We start from the raw sequence: 15,805 nt of genomic DNA, 5'->3' as shown, positions 1-15,805 counted from the left end.
TAATTAGTGTTTTGAGCAGCATTACCAATTAAGCAATGTCTTCTTGTGTCTGTGGTGCTCTGGGATGCCAGCGAAGAAAGGGATTCCAGTAACCTCAATCCAATCATGTCCATGAAAGAACTTAGCTGGTGAGAACCAATGAGCAGCTTTAGAATTAAGGTTCCAGATTCCAGCCCAATGTACACGCTTTGATTTGTCAGAACCAGGGCCAGTGTTGTGGTATTCGGCATAAAAGCAAGTGTCCATTCCTGAAGCACCCTCTTCTGTTTGCCATGGCAAATACCCATCAGAATGAATCAAATCATCAATGAAAGTGTCCATTATCACTGTCCTTGAGAAATTCTTCCATGGACGTGCTAGGAATGACTTGTGGTCGAACCTCACTGGGTAGAACACAGGGTCTGACACAATGGAACCACCTTGGATCACTATTCCTGATGGTTGTTGCAGTTCCTTCCTCCCTTGTGCAGTCACTATGCATTGTTGGTTCTTCATTGGCTTTCTTACCACGAATGTGCAGTTTTGGAATACTGATAGAGCATTTCCAAACACGAAGTCTATTGTTCCTGAAATGGTGCAATCCCTGTAGAACTGACGCATGGTGTGTACATAAAGTGTGTCTTGGTACCCATCCATTGAGCAATTGTAGAAGATAGACTTGTCTCCTTGAACCCTCAATGCCACTGCTTGATGCTTTTCTGGACCAGCGCTGTTCTCAAACCCCATATTGATGGCCACAAAGTAATCTCCTTGGATAGCTGCATGCATATGTATACATGCATAAAGCTATTAATTTATGATTATATATACAAAAATCTCATCTCTCTCTCTCTTTTGGAAATATTCCAATTGGTAATAGTTTAGCGACTAGTTTGATTTGGAATGAATCCAGGATTAAGACTTTAAACTCATTCAAAAGATATACTGGAGAGGATCAAACACATGTAAATGGATGGTATCTTTTTACATACAATTGTTTTGATTTATATTTTTTCAAACAAATATCTAATTGAATTTAATTATACATGGATGGTATCTTTTATTTTATTTTTTATCTATTTGTTGTGAGATAGCATAAAAAGGAAAGTGCAATTGATTAAGATTATCCACCCTCTCAAATGTGAAATGTTTTGGAAGGAAAAATACTAAAAGATAAAGAAATTAAGGAGACGTACCAACAGTGGCGGTTCTATAGGTGTTAATGCCATCGATGAAGTTTTTGTTGCCAGTGATTCGTGTCTTTTTGCCACCATCACCGATAAACACAACATGTTCCATTTTCTTGGTAACTTCAACGTACTCATGATAAACACCCTCCTTGATGTAGATCACGAATGGCTGTCGGTTATTTTCGGGGACCTTTTGCAATGACTCGTTGATGCTCTTGAAATCCCCACTTCCATCAAGGGCTACGGTGACATTAGGCTTGTGTTTGAATGAAACGGCATGAAGGAATCTACGATGATCAACCCAAGAGGGAACCTCAGAATCCTGAAGGAGCTGGCGACGACCAAATAATTTGGTGACATTCAAATTGGAGAAAGTATCGGCAAATTCGGTGATGATGGAAAGGGCATTGCTGCTCATGTGCATGCTTGTGGTTAGAAGTTCCTTCATCTTTGAACCAGCTTCGCTAGTAGTGTTCTCGAACCCATCCAAGCAAGTATCTTGGTATGTAATTGCACCACTTAACCAAACCTTTAAATTGGTTAGAATTTTGTCCATTTTAATGAGATCAAATTCGCCTAATCCTTCAAGTGACCTCGTTAACTCCCCAATTGAAAGATCCATGAGTTGCTTGCATGTGTCAAGTGCCAACTTGGTTCTTGGATCCTTCTCAACTTCATGCAAGAGATCTGTTTCCTTGAGTTTATCACCAATTTTGGAAATGGTTACGTTGAAGGCAATTTTAATGAGTTCTTTTGGGTCAGTGGTGTTGCCAGCAGAATATTCAATAAGAGTTTCCTCGCATTCTTCCTTGTATTCAGCGGGATGGCAAAGGGTTTTGACTGCTTTCATATTGGAAGCCACGTGGCTGCTCTTCTTGCTGTCATCGTTCGAACCATTTTGAACTGCCACGGCTACCACCATAGCCACAAGTAACAAGCTAGAGACGCCAATAACGGCGATTCTCCTTCCCTTGTTTCCTTCTCCCCCAGACATTTTCGCTTAATTAATTAATAAGCTCCTACACCTGCACCTGCATGTCGTAAATTAATAATATATTATTTTATAGGATTCGTTTTTTTACCCTAGATAATATATCTACATTTAGCTCAAAACGATATCATTTTGAGACGAAAATTAAGATATTTTTGTAATTATAATTTATTTCAGGATTATAATAGTCTTTTTCGTTATAATTTTTTAATTTTTCAACACTACGTCGTTTTGAAAGTGAATATAGATAACTTATCTACATTCACTGTAGAAACAATAAAACCTATTATATATATACATATAGGCAAAATGATTTCTGCAGCTGCTGTACCTACAGCAAGTAAGGATACACGTCCGAATCCTAGGATATGGCAACGGATCCTGAGTTTTTTTTTTTTTTTTTTAAGAAGTCGTGGGGCCCAATTTTCTGTGTCAGCTTTAGATAACATTATCTACGGCTGCTGCAGAAATGTTAAGCCATATATATATATGCTATGTAACAAATTAAATATTAATAGATAAAAATGTTTCTATTTTTGCTAAAAAGATTTTTTTTTTTTTTTTTGGAAACGGATCCTAATTATCTCTTTTAGGCGAATCAGAACCCCCGGTATCTCCACGGGTTCGACTCTTTGAGCCGCCTATGAGACTAATCCAGAGTTCGGGTGCGAATCCCAGAATTACGGTACTTATCTGGGGAGGGGCACAAGTACCGTAATCCTTGGACTCGCACCCGAACTCTGGATTAGTCTTATAGACAGCTCAAAGAGTCGAACCCGTGTGGATACTGGAAGGTTCTGATTCGACTCAAAGAGTTAATACACTCACATGAAACGGACTTTCATGTCAGTGTTGCAGAGAAATTCTTTAAAAAAAAACATTAAACTCATAATTAATAACCATAACATTTTTTTTTTGTTTTAATGACTTGCACTTATAAGTTTGGTGCATGCACTTACTATGCAAAATGAAGAAGGTGCCTCACGCAATGAAGTGAATGAAAATGGGCCTCCCACGGCGGTCGCAATCAACTAATCCTCCGGAGATTGCTTAGAGCTGCGACTTAGCGTTCAATGAACTGAGAGCAACGAAATTAGCGATGACCCCCAGCCATTATCAGTTTAATTAAGGAGCTCCTGCACGTTGTAAATTCATCATTATTTGAAATTAGTTAACAACAAATTAAACTAACTAAATGAAAATAATAATAGTAATAATAATAATAAGATCAGAAGGTGTCGTACTTTGCATTCAGGAGGTGCCGCACGCAGAAAAGCGAAGGGAAAATGGGCTCCAAGAAAGTCCTCCTCCGGAGACTGCGTTGCGTACCTGCGATTTGTCGTTGAAAGTTGATGGTTATTTATATGCAGAGAGCAATGCTATTTAAGACCAATCAAAATTTGGTTCAGTCAAATGTGGTCGGGTTTTAGCAAAAGAGGCCAGGTAGTTAGTTACGTTTTCTAAAAAAGATGAGACGCGGAAGCCACACAGTATATATATATGGCCATCCTTTCGGTTAGTTTCTAATTCATCATGTTCATTGAAATATGCAACTTTACAATTTTTTATTAAATTTAAACTCGTCGAATGAGTTAAGAAAGAGAAATATATTACTTTCTTTTCTAAAAACTCAATCGGTTAAGTATAGCCACTCAGAGTCAGAGGTCAGATAAACTAGCTTTCCTAATTAAACATGAAACGCATATGACCAACGGTATATAGCGAATCATTTTTGTTTGTTTTTAGAATATTTTATACTGATTTATGGCGTATATAAATATTAACTTTTTTTTTTAATTTAAGCTTATGACAAATGTGATATGAGATATATCTCAAATACTTACCACTAACTTATTCATGAACTGGTGCGCTAAGACTCTTAAACCAACATAAATGCACTGGAGCAAATCGATACAATTAACCTATAGAGTAAATATTATTTTTAGTCCTCGGGAAATTTCACAGAGCCTGTTTTAGTCCGTAACAAATAAAAAGGCCCATCGTGGTTCTTAAGAAATTCAAAGTGAACTCATTTAGTTGAAATCGAGGTCCTTCACAAATTCAAAAAAGACTCATATTAGTCCTCAAAAAGACTAAAATGGGTCCATTTTGAATTTTTTAGAGACCACGATGGATTTTTTTATTTGCTAGGGACTAAAACGGGTTTCGTGAAATTTGCTGAGGACCAAAAAAATATTTACTCTAACATATATATAGCTAGGGGTATTTTTTTTTTTATTATTTTGTGTGTGTCTCCATGATATTAATCTTCTTCGAGTGGTGTAGACTCTAGAGTGAGAAAGTTTTTATCACTTGTCACAAAGTGCTTTATACAGGAATCAAACAGTAACTTTTCAGCTACAATAATCCGCTTCTTAGACATAATTCATGACAAATTAATGATGATGGAAACTGAGAGAAAAAAAATATTAAAATAAAAAGTGACAAAATTAATATCATTGATTTATTCATGAATGGTTAGGATATCTCCTTTCACATGACATGGTGATGGTAATTAACCCTCATTATTTATTTAAAATTTAATTCAATTATAGTCTTAAATCTTAATTCTTATATTTTTAAAAATATCAATAAAAGTTTGAAATTTATTAATATTTTCTTAAAAATAATTGGATTCTTATAATGCTTCATGATGGGATGAGTTTAAATAATTTGTTAATTTTTTCTCAACCTTTTTAAAAATCGGAGACCCAATCAATTGCTTAATTAAACAATAATCTATTTTGATTTTTAATCGAACAGGTGAATCACTAATTAGTCCATGTTTAAATAAATAAAAAAATTAGAGACTGAATATTTAGTCCATGTTTTTATTTGTGACCAAAAATTCGTTTATTTTCGGTCACTAAATAATAAAAAAGTATTGTAATTTTCAAATCAAATAATATAGTAACTAAAATAATTATAAATCGTTTTAGAGATGAAAATATATTTTAGTTAGAAATTGTTTTTTCTTTTCTTTTATTCTGGTCACTGAAATAATAATTAAATAAAGACAAAAATGAAAAATAGATGTAGATTCAATAATGTAAGATTCAAGAGAGGCCCATTAACCATTCACTTAATAATAAAAAGAAAACATAATTAGCCCAACCCCAATGGGTGACAATTTCCAAAATAATTGTCAGCAATGTTGGCGCTTCACCTCAATAATATAATAACATTTTATCAAATATAAATATAAAAAAAAAAAATTGTGCACGATGAGCCCACGTTCTCTGTTTCTTTGTATCTATCCAATAAGGGATCTCCACTTTTAAAATCATTTTTATGAAGGGATAAGAAATTAATAACAAACATTGTTTCGTGAATATTATAAGGGAAATCTACTTCTCCAAGCATGGAGAAGAAAATTTATGTAGCAATCAATTATAATTATATATTACGAATAATATATAATTTTAATTTTAAAAAAAATTCTCCTTTGACACATATTATAACAATGAGATAGGATCCTTTGACATCTCATCTGAGAGTCGTTAGATAAAAAAAGATCAACGTCTCTGATTTGCAAGCATGTGATATCATTGATCTTTTTTGATCTAACAGCTCTCTCAGATGAGGTGTCAAAATTGAAATTTGACACTAATATCAAAAGATCCTATCTTTATTACAATAATAAGGGAATAATTGAAAAAAAATGATCATCCTATTTAATTATAATTATTTATTAATAATAAATTTAAAAAAAAAATCAAAATTTTTAATTAAATGGTGGGATGAGAATCTAAATCCAACACAACACTCATAGTTTTATGAACGGTACCTTTAATATCCTTTGATCCCTGAGTTTGGTCAGAGAAGGTAAACAGGGAAAGTGAAAGAGAGAGAGAGATGGAGAGCATAGAGCACAGAACAGTGGAAGTGAATGGTATTAAGATGCATGTTGCAGAGAAAGGAGAAGGCCCAGTGGTGTTGTTCTTGCATGGCTTCCCTGAACTCTGGTACTCCTGGCGACACCAGATTCTGGCTCTCAGCTCCCTCGGTTACCGTGCCGTGGCCCCTGATCTCCGAGGCTATGGTGACACAGAAGCCCCAGCTTCAATAACCAGCTACACATGCTTTCACCTTGTGGGTGACATCATTGCACTCATTGACACTCTGGGTGTGGACAAAGTGTTCCTTGTAGCACATGATTGGGGTGCCATCATTGGTTGGTATCTATGCTTGTTCCGACCAGACAGAATCAAGGCCTATGTTTGCCTTAGTGTCCCTTTTCGACCATTCCTAGGAAGAAACCCTCAAGTCAAGACCGTAGATGGTTTTCGTGCCTTATATGGAGATGACTTCTACATATGCAGATTTCAGGTAATACTGTTTTTCTTTACCTTAAATACCAGATCTGACATCATATCTATATATATATATATAAACGTTTTTTTTTTTTTTAATTTCAATTTATGGGGATTTGCTAGTCTTTTTCTAAGTAATGAATCCTTTTTTTCTTTTATGGGTTATGGTTTTAGTGAAACTTCTTAAATTGTGAGTGACTTATGATTAATATTGGATTGTGAATCAAAATATTTTGTATTGGTGATTATGAATTATGATTGGAGATCTGATTTGTGTTAAAAAAACGTTGGCAGGAACCAGGCACGATGGAAGCTGAGTTTGGTCGAGTTGACTTTGCAAATTTGTTCAAGAACATACTTACAACACGCCAAACTGGTCCCCCAATTTTTCCAAAAGGAGAGTATGGAACTGGATTTAATCCGGATACACCAGAGACATTGCCCTCTTGGCTCACGGAAGAAGATCTTGTTTATTATGTTACTAAATTTGAGAAGACAGGACTCACTGGAGGGTTGAACTACTATAGAAATCTGAACTTGTGAGTTTCTATTCCTTCTTTTTTTTTAATGTGAGCTAAAACAATGTATTAAAAGTCGGTCTTCTTTAATTTTGAAATAAATTCAGGGGAAATTATATTGAAGCAGAATCTGGTACATTATCTAATATTCTTAATAGAGATATAAAAACCATTCATGAAGTGGGGGAGTTGATATTTGATATGAGCTTCTATCACCGATAATAGGAACACTTAGACTTGCGGCTAATCATTGTCAATTGTTTTTCTAGCTGACCAATTAGTGGCTAATGGGAACTTCAATGCTTTGCAGAAATTGGGAGCTCACAGCACCATGGACTGGAGTTGGAATCGTGGATGTACCAGTAAAATTCATTACAGGTGGTGTGGACTTGGTATACACTTCCCCAGGGATGAAAGATTATATACACAATGGTGGTTTCAAGAAAGATGTGCCAACTTTGGAGGAAGTGGTTGTGCAGGAAGGGGTAGCACATTTCAACAATCAAGAAGCAGCAGAGGATGTGAGCAAACACATTTATGAGTTTATTAAGAAGTACTGATCTGAATCATTTGATCCACAACTTAATTGTGGAGGAGCTCCCTTTGAAATTTAGTTGAATAAAATTTGACACGGACGGTATTTTATAGTTACGTTTGCAAGTTCTTTTGTTTTAAGCTTCATTTGAACTCGTTTGTGCCATGTTCTCATTTGGATGCTGAGTGTAATTTGTAACCCTTGGATTGTCAACTTGAAATTGGAAGCCGATGCTTGTGGCATGGATTATCTATTCAAAATAACCACTCCGTGTACTGGGTCATGGGGTCAGTGTTCTTCAAGCATACCCCAATGAAGGAAGCAAATGACTAATTAAAATCTTGAACAAAATTTGCCAATCTAATATTGTTTCAAACACATTCAAGTACAAAATTGAAGATCTGGACTCCGAACACGTTACATCATCCATTCCCGTGAGGATAATTGTATGTCAAAAGCTCAAGCTGGGCATTTAACATATTGAAGTCAATTTCTACACAGTAACTACTAAAAATTGGGTTCATATTTTTCTTCCAAGATGAACCAAAAATTATAGTTATATACTAAAGAAAGATTATAATTACAACTTCAATCAAAATCAAATTAACAATTATAAAATAACATTAAATAGGAACCATTAATTTGATTTTAATCCAATAACCATAAAAATAATTGTAAACGATAAGAGATTGTAAATATAAAATTTCGTATATACTAAATATTAAAAAAATTCATTATTGTAAATATACACCTTATTACTTCGTTTATAATTTTACAAATATGCAACTTTTATTACTCAATTTCTAATTTTATCACTCATAATACATTTTTAAACCAAACAACACAGTTCTATTTATCGAAATAAATCCCTAGAAAATATATGGCAACATTTAGGGTGATTTAAAATAAGATCATAAAATATTAAATTAACTCCAACCTAGCCGAGTATATCTACATGCATCAGAAGGAAAATTAATGGCTCAGGCTTGGAATAATTTTTTTCATTAACTAAAATAGAGTAACCTCATAAATCAAAAAAAAAAAAAATAACCTTCGGAAGGGGCCGAAAGTTACATGTTTAAGGCACGCAGTTAGTAGGTAAGGTATTATATAAAATGGAGGTTAATGTCTATATTCATAACGGAGAAACATGCATCACATAATTAACGATTAGGCATTCTCTAGCATCAAAACTGAGATCAAAGTGAGTTTCACAAAACACTTGAAGAATAAGAATCCAAGAACAAAACTCCATACTAATTATCGTTATCAGAACAGAAATAATACGAAAACTGCTGCCTTCAGTGTCTATGATATGGGAAAAATCTGAATTTTAGAAATAAAATACCAGCAAATAAATAGGGCACTATTATCACATCAAACCCTAAATCCTCGACTGTTTCTTCTTCCTCTAGCCATCTCGTACTTCCTTCCCTTAGATCGCACATAAGGCTTGGTATGGCTGTGTGGCACACCAGGAGCAGGACCAAAGTGCTTCACAGCTTCACGAGCATTCTTTGGGCCTCTAAGAAGGACCTGCCTCCAAGAAAATTATAAATAATCCACGTCCAAAAAACCTATAAATCTATCAAAGTACATACCAGAATATTTACACAAACAGCTAAAGAAACAGGAGAAATGCAGAGAATTAAAATATTCGGCAACCAGCTAGAATTCAGAAGCATATCCTTCATCAAATACAATCAATTTTAAGCAAAGATTCTATCATTCCAGTAAATGATTAGTTTAAGTAAATGACTCAATAAGTATGGTGGTGATTCATTGCTGGATATCAGAGAGGAAACAAATTCCATAATCTGAAAACTTCAACCAAAACCATGTTCAGTAACCAGGACCAGAACTATTCAATCATTAGACTGAAAGTGCAGCAATTAGTAGAATTAACCACTCAGAAAATGACAAAGGCCCATAATGGCATCCACACATACCGTGTTCTGTCCCAGAGGGGCCCTAAGAGCCAACTGATCAAAGGTCAAGCATTCACCACCTGCCTTCTCTATTCTTGCTCGAGCTGTCTCTGTAAACCTGAGAGCTGTAACTTTTAGGGGTGGAACTTCATGAACACGTATATCATCAGTTATAGCCCCCACCACCACGGAAATCTTATCTTCCTACACAGGTAATTTCAAAATTAAATCAATGGAAACTGTGATAAATCAAACTACAAAAACTACAACAACAAAATACAGAAGAAAACAAACCTTCCCCTTGGTATACTTAATCAACCTTGACAAAGATAGTGGAGGCTTGTTAACCTTGCTCATGAACAAGCGCTTAAGTATTACAGCATTGAATTTGCTGCCAGTTCTCCGAACAAGGAAGCGATAAAGCTGACAATGTAACAACTAATCAGAATAATTCCATACATTCCAATAACTTTTAAAGCAGAAAAACGGTAAAAAAAATAAATGTTTGAGAACAAATGCTCCTGAAACTAACAGAAGGCATCTCCAAAAACATGACGAGACTTAAACATTGAAAATGAGACATAACAATGAAATTGAGAAAAAGTTCCCTCAGTATAATAAACTAAAAGTATTAATCATCTGTTATCAGCATTAGCATGGTAAAGAAAGAACATCATTGAGAACCTTTTTCTCCTTTACAAGCCCAAAAATTGCTCTTAATAGATTCATAACACATGAAGGAACTTTGGGGTTAAGATAACAAAGTTAAAATTCAGTAAACGGCCATACTTTCACAGTATTTAATATTAGATGTATTAATCTTACATGTTGCAGCGGATCTGCACTAACATAACAAAAAAAAGGCACACAACAACGAATGAATTTCAGTTCCACAGTAAAAATTTGTCCAATCAAACTTTCTTAATTGAATTAAATGATATTCCATATCCAATAAATGAAAATCAAAATAAAAAGTATATGATGTCCATACTCTGAAAACATAAAAATAAAAAATAAAAAAAATGAGAGAAAGGTGTTTTCAGCGCTGGCTCAGACAAATGTGGAAAAATCTATTCTCAGACCTTGTTATTTTGAAGGTCTCATAATGAGCTGGGATCACATTTATCATCATCGACCACCCCTCCTTCCAAAAATAATAATAATAAAATATTCGAATTATAAGGTTCAGATAGTAATGTGAAGCAGACCTTGACCAAGAGCTTGAGATAGATATCATTGGACTTGGGTGCTGTTCTTTTCGTCTTCTTGCTCTTACCTCCGGCTTTAAGATCGATCCCCTGTGTGCGCAATTCAAATGGAAAAAAAATTGTCGGAGACCGAAAAATCCTCCCAGAGAAACAGAGTAATAAGAGAGAGAAAGGAAAATAAAAAAACCATTGCAGCTTCGGATCTAGAACGACCGAGCTTGGCACGCTGCGACTGCGATTTCAGGTAGCACTGGCTGGCACGAGAAGGAAACTAGGGTTTATGAGTTGCTTTGCTTTCATTAGTTGGTGGCCGCCAGTGTGGGCTCTGGAGATGGGCCGTGTTTGGTTAGGAAGCAAAGGAAACCTAAGCCTGGCACTTGCAGATAAGGCCCAGTTTTTAATGTTTGGGCTTTATAATCTCTGTCCCTGAAATTTCAGGCAACAACTTGTGATTAGAAAAAAATTCTACATGCTTTTAGAATAGTACATTTGATTAAAATATAACACGTGACACAGAATTTAAATAATAAATTTTAAAAAATCAAAATAATTTTATATTATTTCAAATTTAAAATTATTTTATTAATCACTATCTCTTTTTTCCCTTCTTAAATATAGATAAGATTTTCTCCATGCAGCATGAATCTTGTAATTTATGTTAATTCCAAATTTTAAGTTGGAACAAAATAGTAGGGATGGCAAAGCAGACAACTTGCGTCAACCTATCTTCAACCAGGGGAGGAGACAGGGGGAGGCTAGGGTGCGCTGCCGCCCCCCCCCCCCCCCCCCCCCCCCCAAAAAAAATTAAAAAAAATAATTTAATGTAGTTGAAGGTCAAACATAGTATTGTTGTTACTGTTAAATGTGCTTCTTTAGAAAGTTCTGGTTTGAGATCCAAGTTGAAATCTAAATCTACCTCTAGTTCACCTAATGTGTATGTGTTATGTGTAACATTTTCTGTATTTTCTTTTTTATTTTTATATGCTATGTTTGGTTAATGAAAGTTTTGACTGTTTTGTCACTCTTTTGCTCACTTTTCATTTGCATTTTTTTGTGTGTAGTGGTTTCATAGAGAAAATGAGTTTGCTCTAACTTAAAAGCAATGTTATTAAAACCGGCTCGGTCATTGTCCCAGTCGAGGTACCGGGTCACTGGTTCAACCGCATGACCCGGTAATTATATGTAATTTTATAATTTATATTAAAAAATTATAAACATACTCAAATATCTACAAAAAAGGATACAAATTTCAAATATTTTAATACAAATATAATAAATCACATATTACTATCAAATAAAAATATAATGATCGTGATACGGGGCTTTAAGTTCAGAAAACGACATCTCTAACTATAAACTAATTCAAAATTTTATGCATAATACATAATTGAGATAATATTAGTGTTGTGGATACATAACTTATGTAAGTCAATAAGAAAAAAAAATTCAAATATGGTTATTATGTTTTTTTTTTTAAAACAAAAATTTGGAATTTTTTTTTTTGGACCGGGCCGGGTCACCGGTTTTTATGAAAACTGGCTGGGTTGGACCGAGTCGCACCGGTTCTGATGTATCGTCGGTCCGTTGCTTCAACCAAACCGGTTATATGATCGGTTTACTAGTTCTCGGGTCGACCCGGCCGGGTCGGTCCGATTTTAATAACTATGCTTAAAAGATTAATTTTTTTTTTTAAACAACTATATTGCAGTCTTTCATTCTATTTTTTTAAAAAAATGTAGTTAAAAGCATTGTTTTAGTTAAGACACTCTTTTTTTTAATTATTTCTTTAAACTATTTTTTATGTCCGTTGGACCCGACCAATAATACATTTTTTTAGTCTTTTAAATGTTGTTAAATGTAAATATTTTGGTAAGAAATTATCTAAATGTGTTCCTACGAGGTCAATAGATACAAAAAATATTGATATTACGTAAGACAAAAAATTAATTTTCGCTCCCCTCCCCTTCAATCCTGACTCCGCCACTGCCTACATCCAAGTTGGCCCACGAGGGTTAAATGCCCTCTAGCACTTTTATTCAGTAACAAAAAGGTAAAACAGTGTTCAAATATCCTAAAACATGTAACTCTAAGCATACAGCATATATGAATGCAACTTATGATCCATATCAATGTCCAAATTTTGCTTTGGAATAAAATGATGTACGATGAGAAATGGTAGAAATGGGTGCAAATGAGAGTAAGATAAATTTTAAGTCTCAGCAAATTGACTTACAAGGAGAAATGGTGGAGATGGTTGCAAACGATGACTATGGGTCAGGTCGGGTCAGATTTTTGTGCCGACTCGATCCAACTTGGTTTTTATAGGTAAGGTATTTTGATCCGACCCGCTTTAATTTGATCCAAGTCAGGTCTGACTTGGTTTGAATTTTTTTGAACTAGTTCAGAACTGGGTCGGATCTGACCTGACTTGGTTTCTGAAGTTCTTCTGACTTGGCTTCTAAAGTGGGACAAATCTGACCTGACCCGTTTTTGACTTGGTTTCGTCACAAAATTTCGTCGAAATTTCTACGTTGCAAACGACGAAAATTTTATCACAAAATTATTTTTTCGTCGGAATACTTTTTATCGAAAAGCGACGAAATTTTTTCTCTAATGAGAATTTTTACAAAAATAAATTTTCTATCGAAATTTAGTTTCCGTCAAAAGTTTTGACGAAAATGATTTCCTTCATCAAATGTTTTAAACGAAAAAGAATTCCGTCATAACAGAATGTTTTTCGTTCAAAATTTCGATGGGAATATGTTCTGACGAAAATTATTTTGAGCGAAATGTTTCATTCGAAACTTTCGACGAAATTTAGATTCTCTAAAGAATTTTGACAGAAAATTTTTTCCGTCAAAATTTTTGAGAGAAATTTAGTCCGTTGAAAGTTTTAATGGAAATATTTTTTATCAAAAAACTTGACGAAAATATTTAGTCGAAAATTTTCGATGGAAATGTGTTTCGCTAAAAATTTCAAAAAAAAAAAAAATTGTTAAAAAGTTTAACGAAAATGTTTCTGTCGAAAAATTTCGCCGAAATTTGAATTCTATAAAAAAATTTGATAAAAATTTTTTCCGTCAAAAAATTTCAATAGAAAAGTGTTTCGTCGAAATTTTTGATGAATATTTTTTTTGTGGAATATTTTGACGCAATTTAGATTCCGTAAAAAAATTTGACAAAAAATTTTTCCGTCAATTTTTTTTACAGAAATATTTTTAGGTACAAATTTTGATAAAAATATTTTTCGTCAAAAAATTTTCGAAAAATTTTGATGGAAATATTTTGCGTAAAAAATTTTGACGTAATTGTTTTACTTTAAAAATTTTCTTTTAATGTAAGGGAGAGGTTACTTACTACCTATTTTTTTTACTACTTGTTACTACTAAATCTTAACCGTTGATTTCCGTCAATCTAACGGTTATAATTTATGCGATCATACTTATTAATTAATTATTAATTTGTAATAAATTATAGTCGTTAGATTGACGGAAATCAACGGTTAAGATTTGATAGTAACAAGTAATATGAAAAATAGTTAATAAGTATAACCTTTCCCATAATGTAATTGTGATTTTTTTTCTTTTTTTTCACATAATAAGTATGGGTCAAGTTTTGGGTCAATGGATCATTATTAAAACAAGTCAGGTCTAAAAATGACCCAAATAAAGTGAGTTAGTATTTAAACCCAGTTCAAAAAAAAAAGTATTTATGGTTCAGGTTTAGATCAAAGACAAAACAAGTGAACCAGTTTTTTTGCACACCGTAAGATAAAATGGTGGAGATGTCTCCACAAAGGGCCAAAAATCAATCAAAGATTGGACAATGTGTACCCTTTATTACCTAAACCAGTGACCCTCAACGTTATTTAAGTTTGTTCTGAACTTGGCACCTGTGATGCACGGGTGCACGGGACACGAGACGCTGATACGTTAATTTTAAAAAATGTCATACGTTCTGACACGTTTTGATATTAAATAAAATTTTTAATATATATAATATAATTTATATTTAATATATATAAAAATCTATAATAAGTCATGTAACCAATCAAATATTTAAATTTCATAACATAAATATAAATATAAATAATTTTTCGTACTTTGTTAATTTTTCATGTCAAATTTCATAACAGAAAAAAATTAATTTATAAATTATTTCTTTTATATTTAGTTACCAAAATAAAATTAAGATTTTTTTTAAAAAAAAAAAAAACGTGTCCAAACATTGACCGCGTGTCGAAAAAAGTTGACTGCGAGTCAGAAAAACGTGTCGAAACGTATCGGAGAGTTGACCGCGTGTCCGTATCGGACAAGCAAATTTTCCAACTTGTCCGTGCTTTCCAGCTTGGCACCATTAAAATGAGATAAATGCTCCATCTCCATATGCGATCCCCCAGTCCCACTCCCATGCTGTCTCGGGATAAAAAAACAGTTAGGCTCAGCATGCTTCACACCAGAAAATCTCATTCGCTTGTAAAATACCTTCGCCATTGAAGAGTCACAAGTCAACTCTGCTCACTATTCTCTATTGTTCTTATTGCTGGCTTTCAACATCACATAAAGCAATCACGCCCTTCACCTTCCCTGATTCTCAGCCTCTGCCTCAGATTTATACAGTGACCCATAATTCAGCTCTAATTCACACTATTGCCTCATTGATTCCCTGTTAAATCAACATATCATACCCTTGAGGGAAATATATCTCACCCCCTTAACACTTTAAGGGAACAAATTCCAAAAGCATACTGTACACCCTTCATTGCTTAGACTATTCAGCCTAAGGAGGAGGACATTATTCAAGTCCAAATTAGAGTGGACGCATATGAGTATCAGCTCACTCCCAAGTATCATTCCAATGGTTTCCAAGCAATCTGATTCCAGCTGAACCTTCTAAAAGCCTGCATTTCAAATTTCCTCAAGGCCTCGTTGGATAGTTTTCAATTCCAAGTCTGCCACAATATTAGACGCATATCCCTGGCAGATAGAAAAATTCCATGAATCATATATCATCTTCATCAAGAATAAGACCTCCCCTCCCATCCTAACCTGCAGGGGTTCGCGAAGGAACTTCCGTTAATGTTGAGTTTGATCCAATCGCAAGGGCATAGGAGTGTTAAAGGTAAGGAAGCATGAAGGCTCTT

General features: G+C 34.1%; 3 protein-coding genes and 2 non-coding genes across 5 annotated transcripts; 1 reads left to right on the top strand and 4 right to left on the bottom strand.

The window, feature by feature from the left end:
• Positions 1-21: 21 nt before the first annotated feature.
• Positions 22-2,163, bottom strand: LOC133306910 (probable pectinesterase/pectinesterase inhibitor 21). The gene is made up of 2 exons (XM_061507306.1): positions 1,176-2,163; positions 22-758 (listed from the first exon to the last, which is right to left on the bottom strand). The coding sequence occupies exons 1-2, from the start codon at positions 2,161-2,163 to the stop codon at positions 22-24; spliced, it is 1,725 nt and encodes a 574-aa protein (XP_061363290.1).
• Positions 2,164-5,981: 3,818 nt separating this feature from the next.
• Positions 5,982-7,755, top strand: LOC133306924 (uncharacterized). Its single transcript, XM_061507321.1, has 3 exons — positions 5,982-6,489; positions 6,768-7,012; positions 7,302-7,755. The coding sequence occupies exons 1-3, from the start codon at positions 6,016-6,018 to the stop codon at positions 7,549-7,551; spliced, it is 969 nt and encodes a 322-aa protein (XP_061363305.1). The 5' UTR covers positions 5,982-6,015; the 3' UTR covers positions 7,552-7,755.
• A 933-nt stretch (positions 7,756-8,688) lies between these two features.
• On the bottom strand, positions 8,689-10,951 carry LOC133306926 (large ribosomal subunit protein eL18y-like). Its single transcript, XM_061507326.1, has 5 exons — positions 10,850-10,951; positions 10,663-10,752; positions 9,749-9,877; positions 9,476-9,658; positions 8,689-9,062 (listed from the first exon to the last, which is right to left on the bottom strand). The coding sequence occupies exons 1-5, from the start codon at positions 10,850-10,852 to the stop codon at positions 8,904-8,906; spliced, it is 564 nt and encodes a 187-aa protein (XP_061363310.1). The 5' UTR covers positions 10,853-10,951; the 3' UTR covers positions 8,689-8,903.
• Positions 10,057-10,138, bottom strand: LOC133306940 (small nucleolar RNA snoR53Y). Its single transcript, XR_009750981.1, has one exon. It is a non-coding gene; the product is annotated as a small nucleolar RNA snoR53Y (small nucleolar RNA).
• LOC133306939 (small nucleolar RNA snoR69Y) lies at positions 10,497-10,593 on the bottom strand. Its single transcript, XR_009750980.1, has one exon. It is a non-coding gene; the product is annotated as a small nucleolar RNA snoR69Y (small nucleolar RNA).
• Positions 10,952-15,805: the final 4,854 nt, after the last annotated feature.

Source organism: Gastrolobium bilobum, unplaced genomic scaffold (genome assembly GCF_033153095.1).
Source record: "Gastrolobium bilobum isolate Gb01-03AN ecotype WA unplaced genomic scaffold, APGP_CSIRO_Gbil_v1 utg10034, whole genome shotgun sequence".
Lineage (NCBI taxonomy): Eukaryota > Viridiplantae > Streptophyta > Magnoliopsida > Fabales > Fabaceae > Gastrolobium > Gastrolobium bilobum.
The sequence above is the reverse complement of the archived record's forward strand: the minus strand, read 5'-3'. Positions and strand labels throughout refer to the sequence as shown.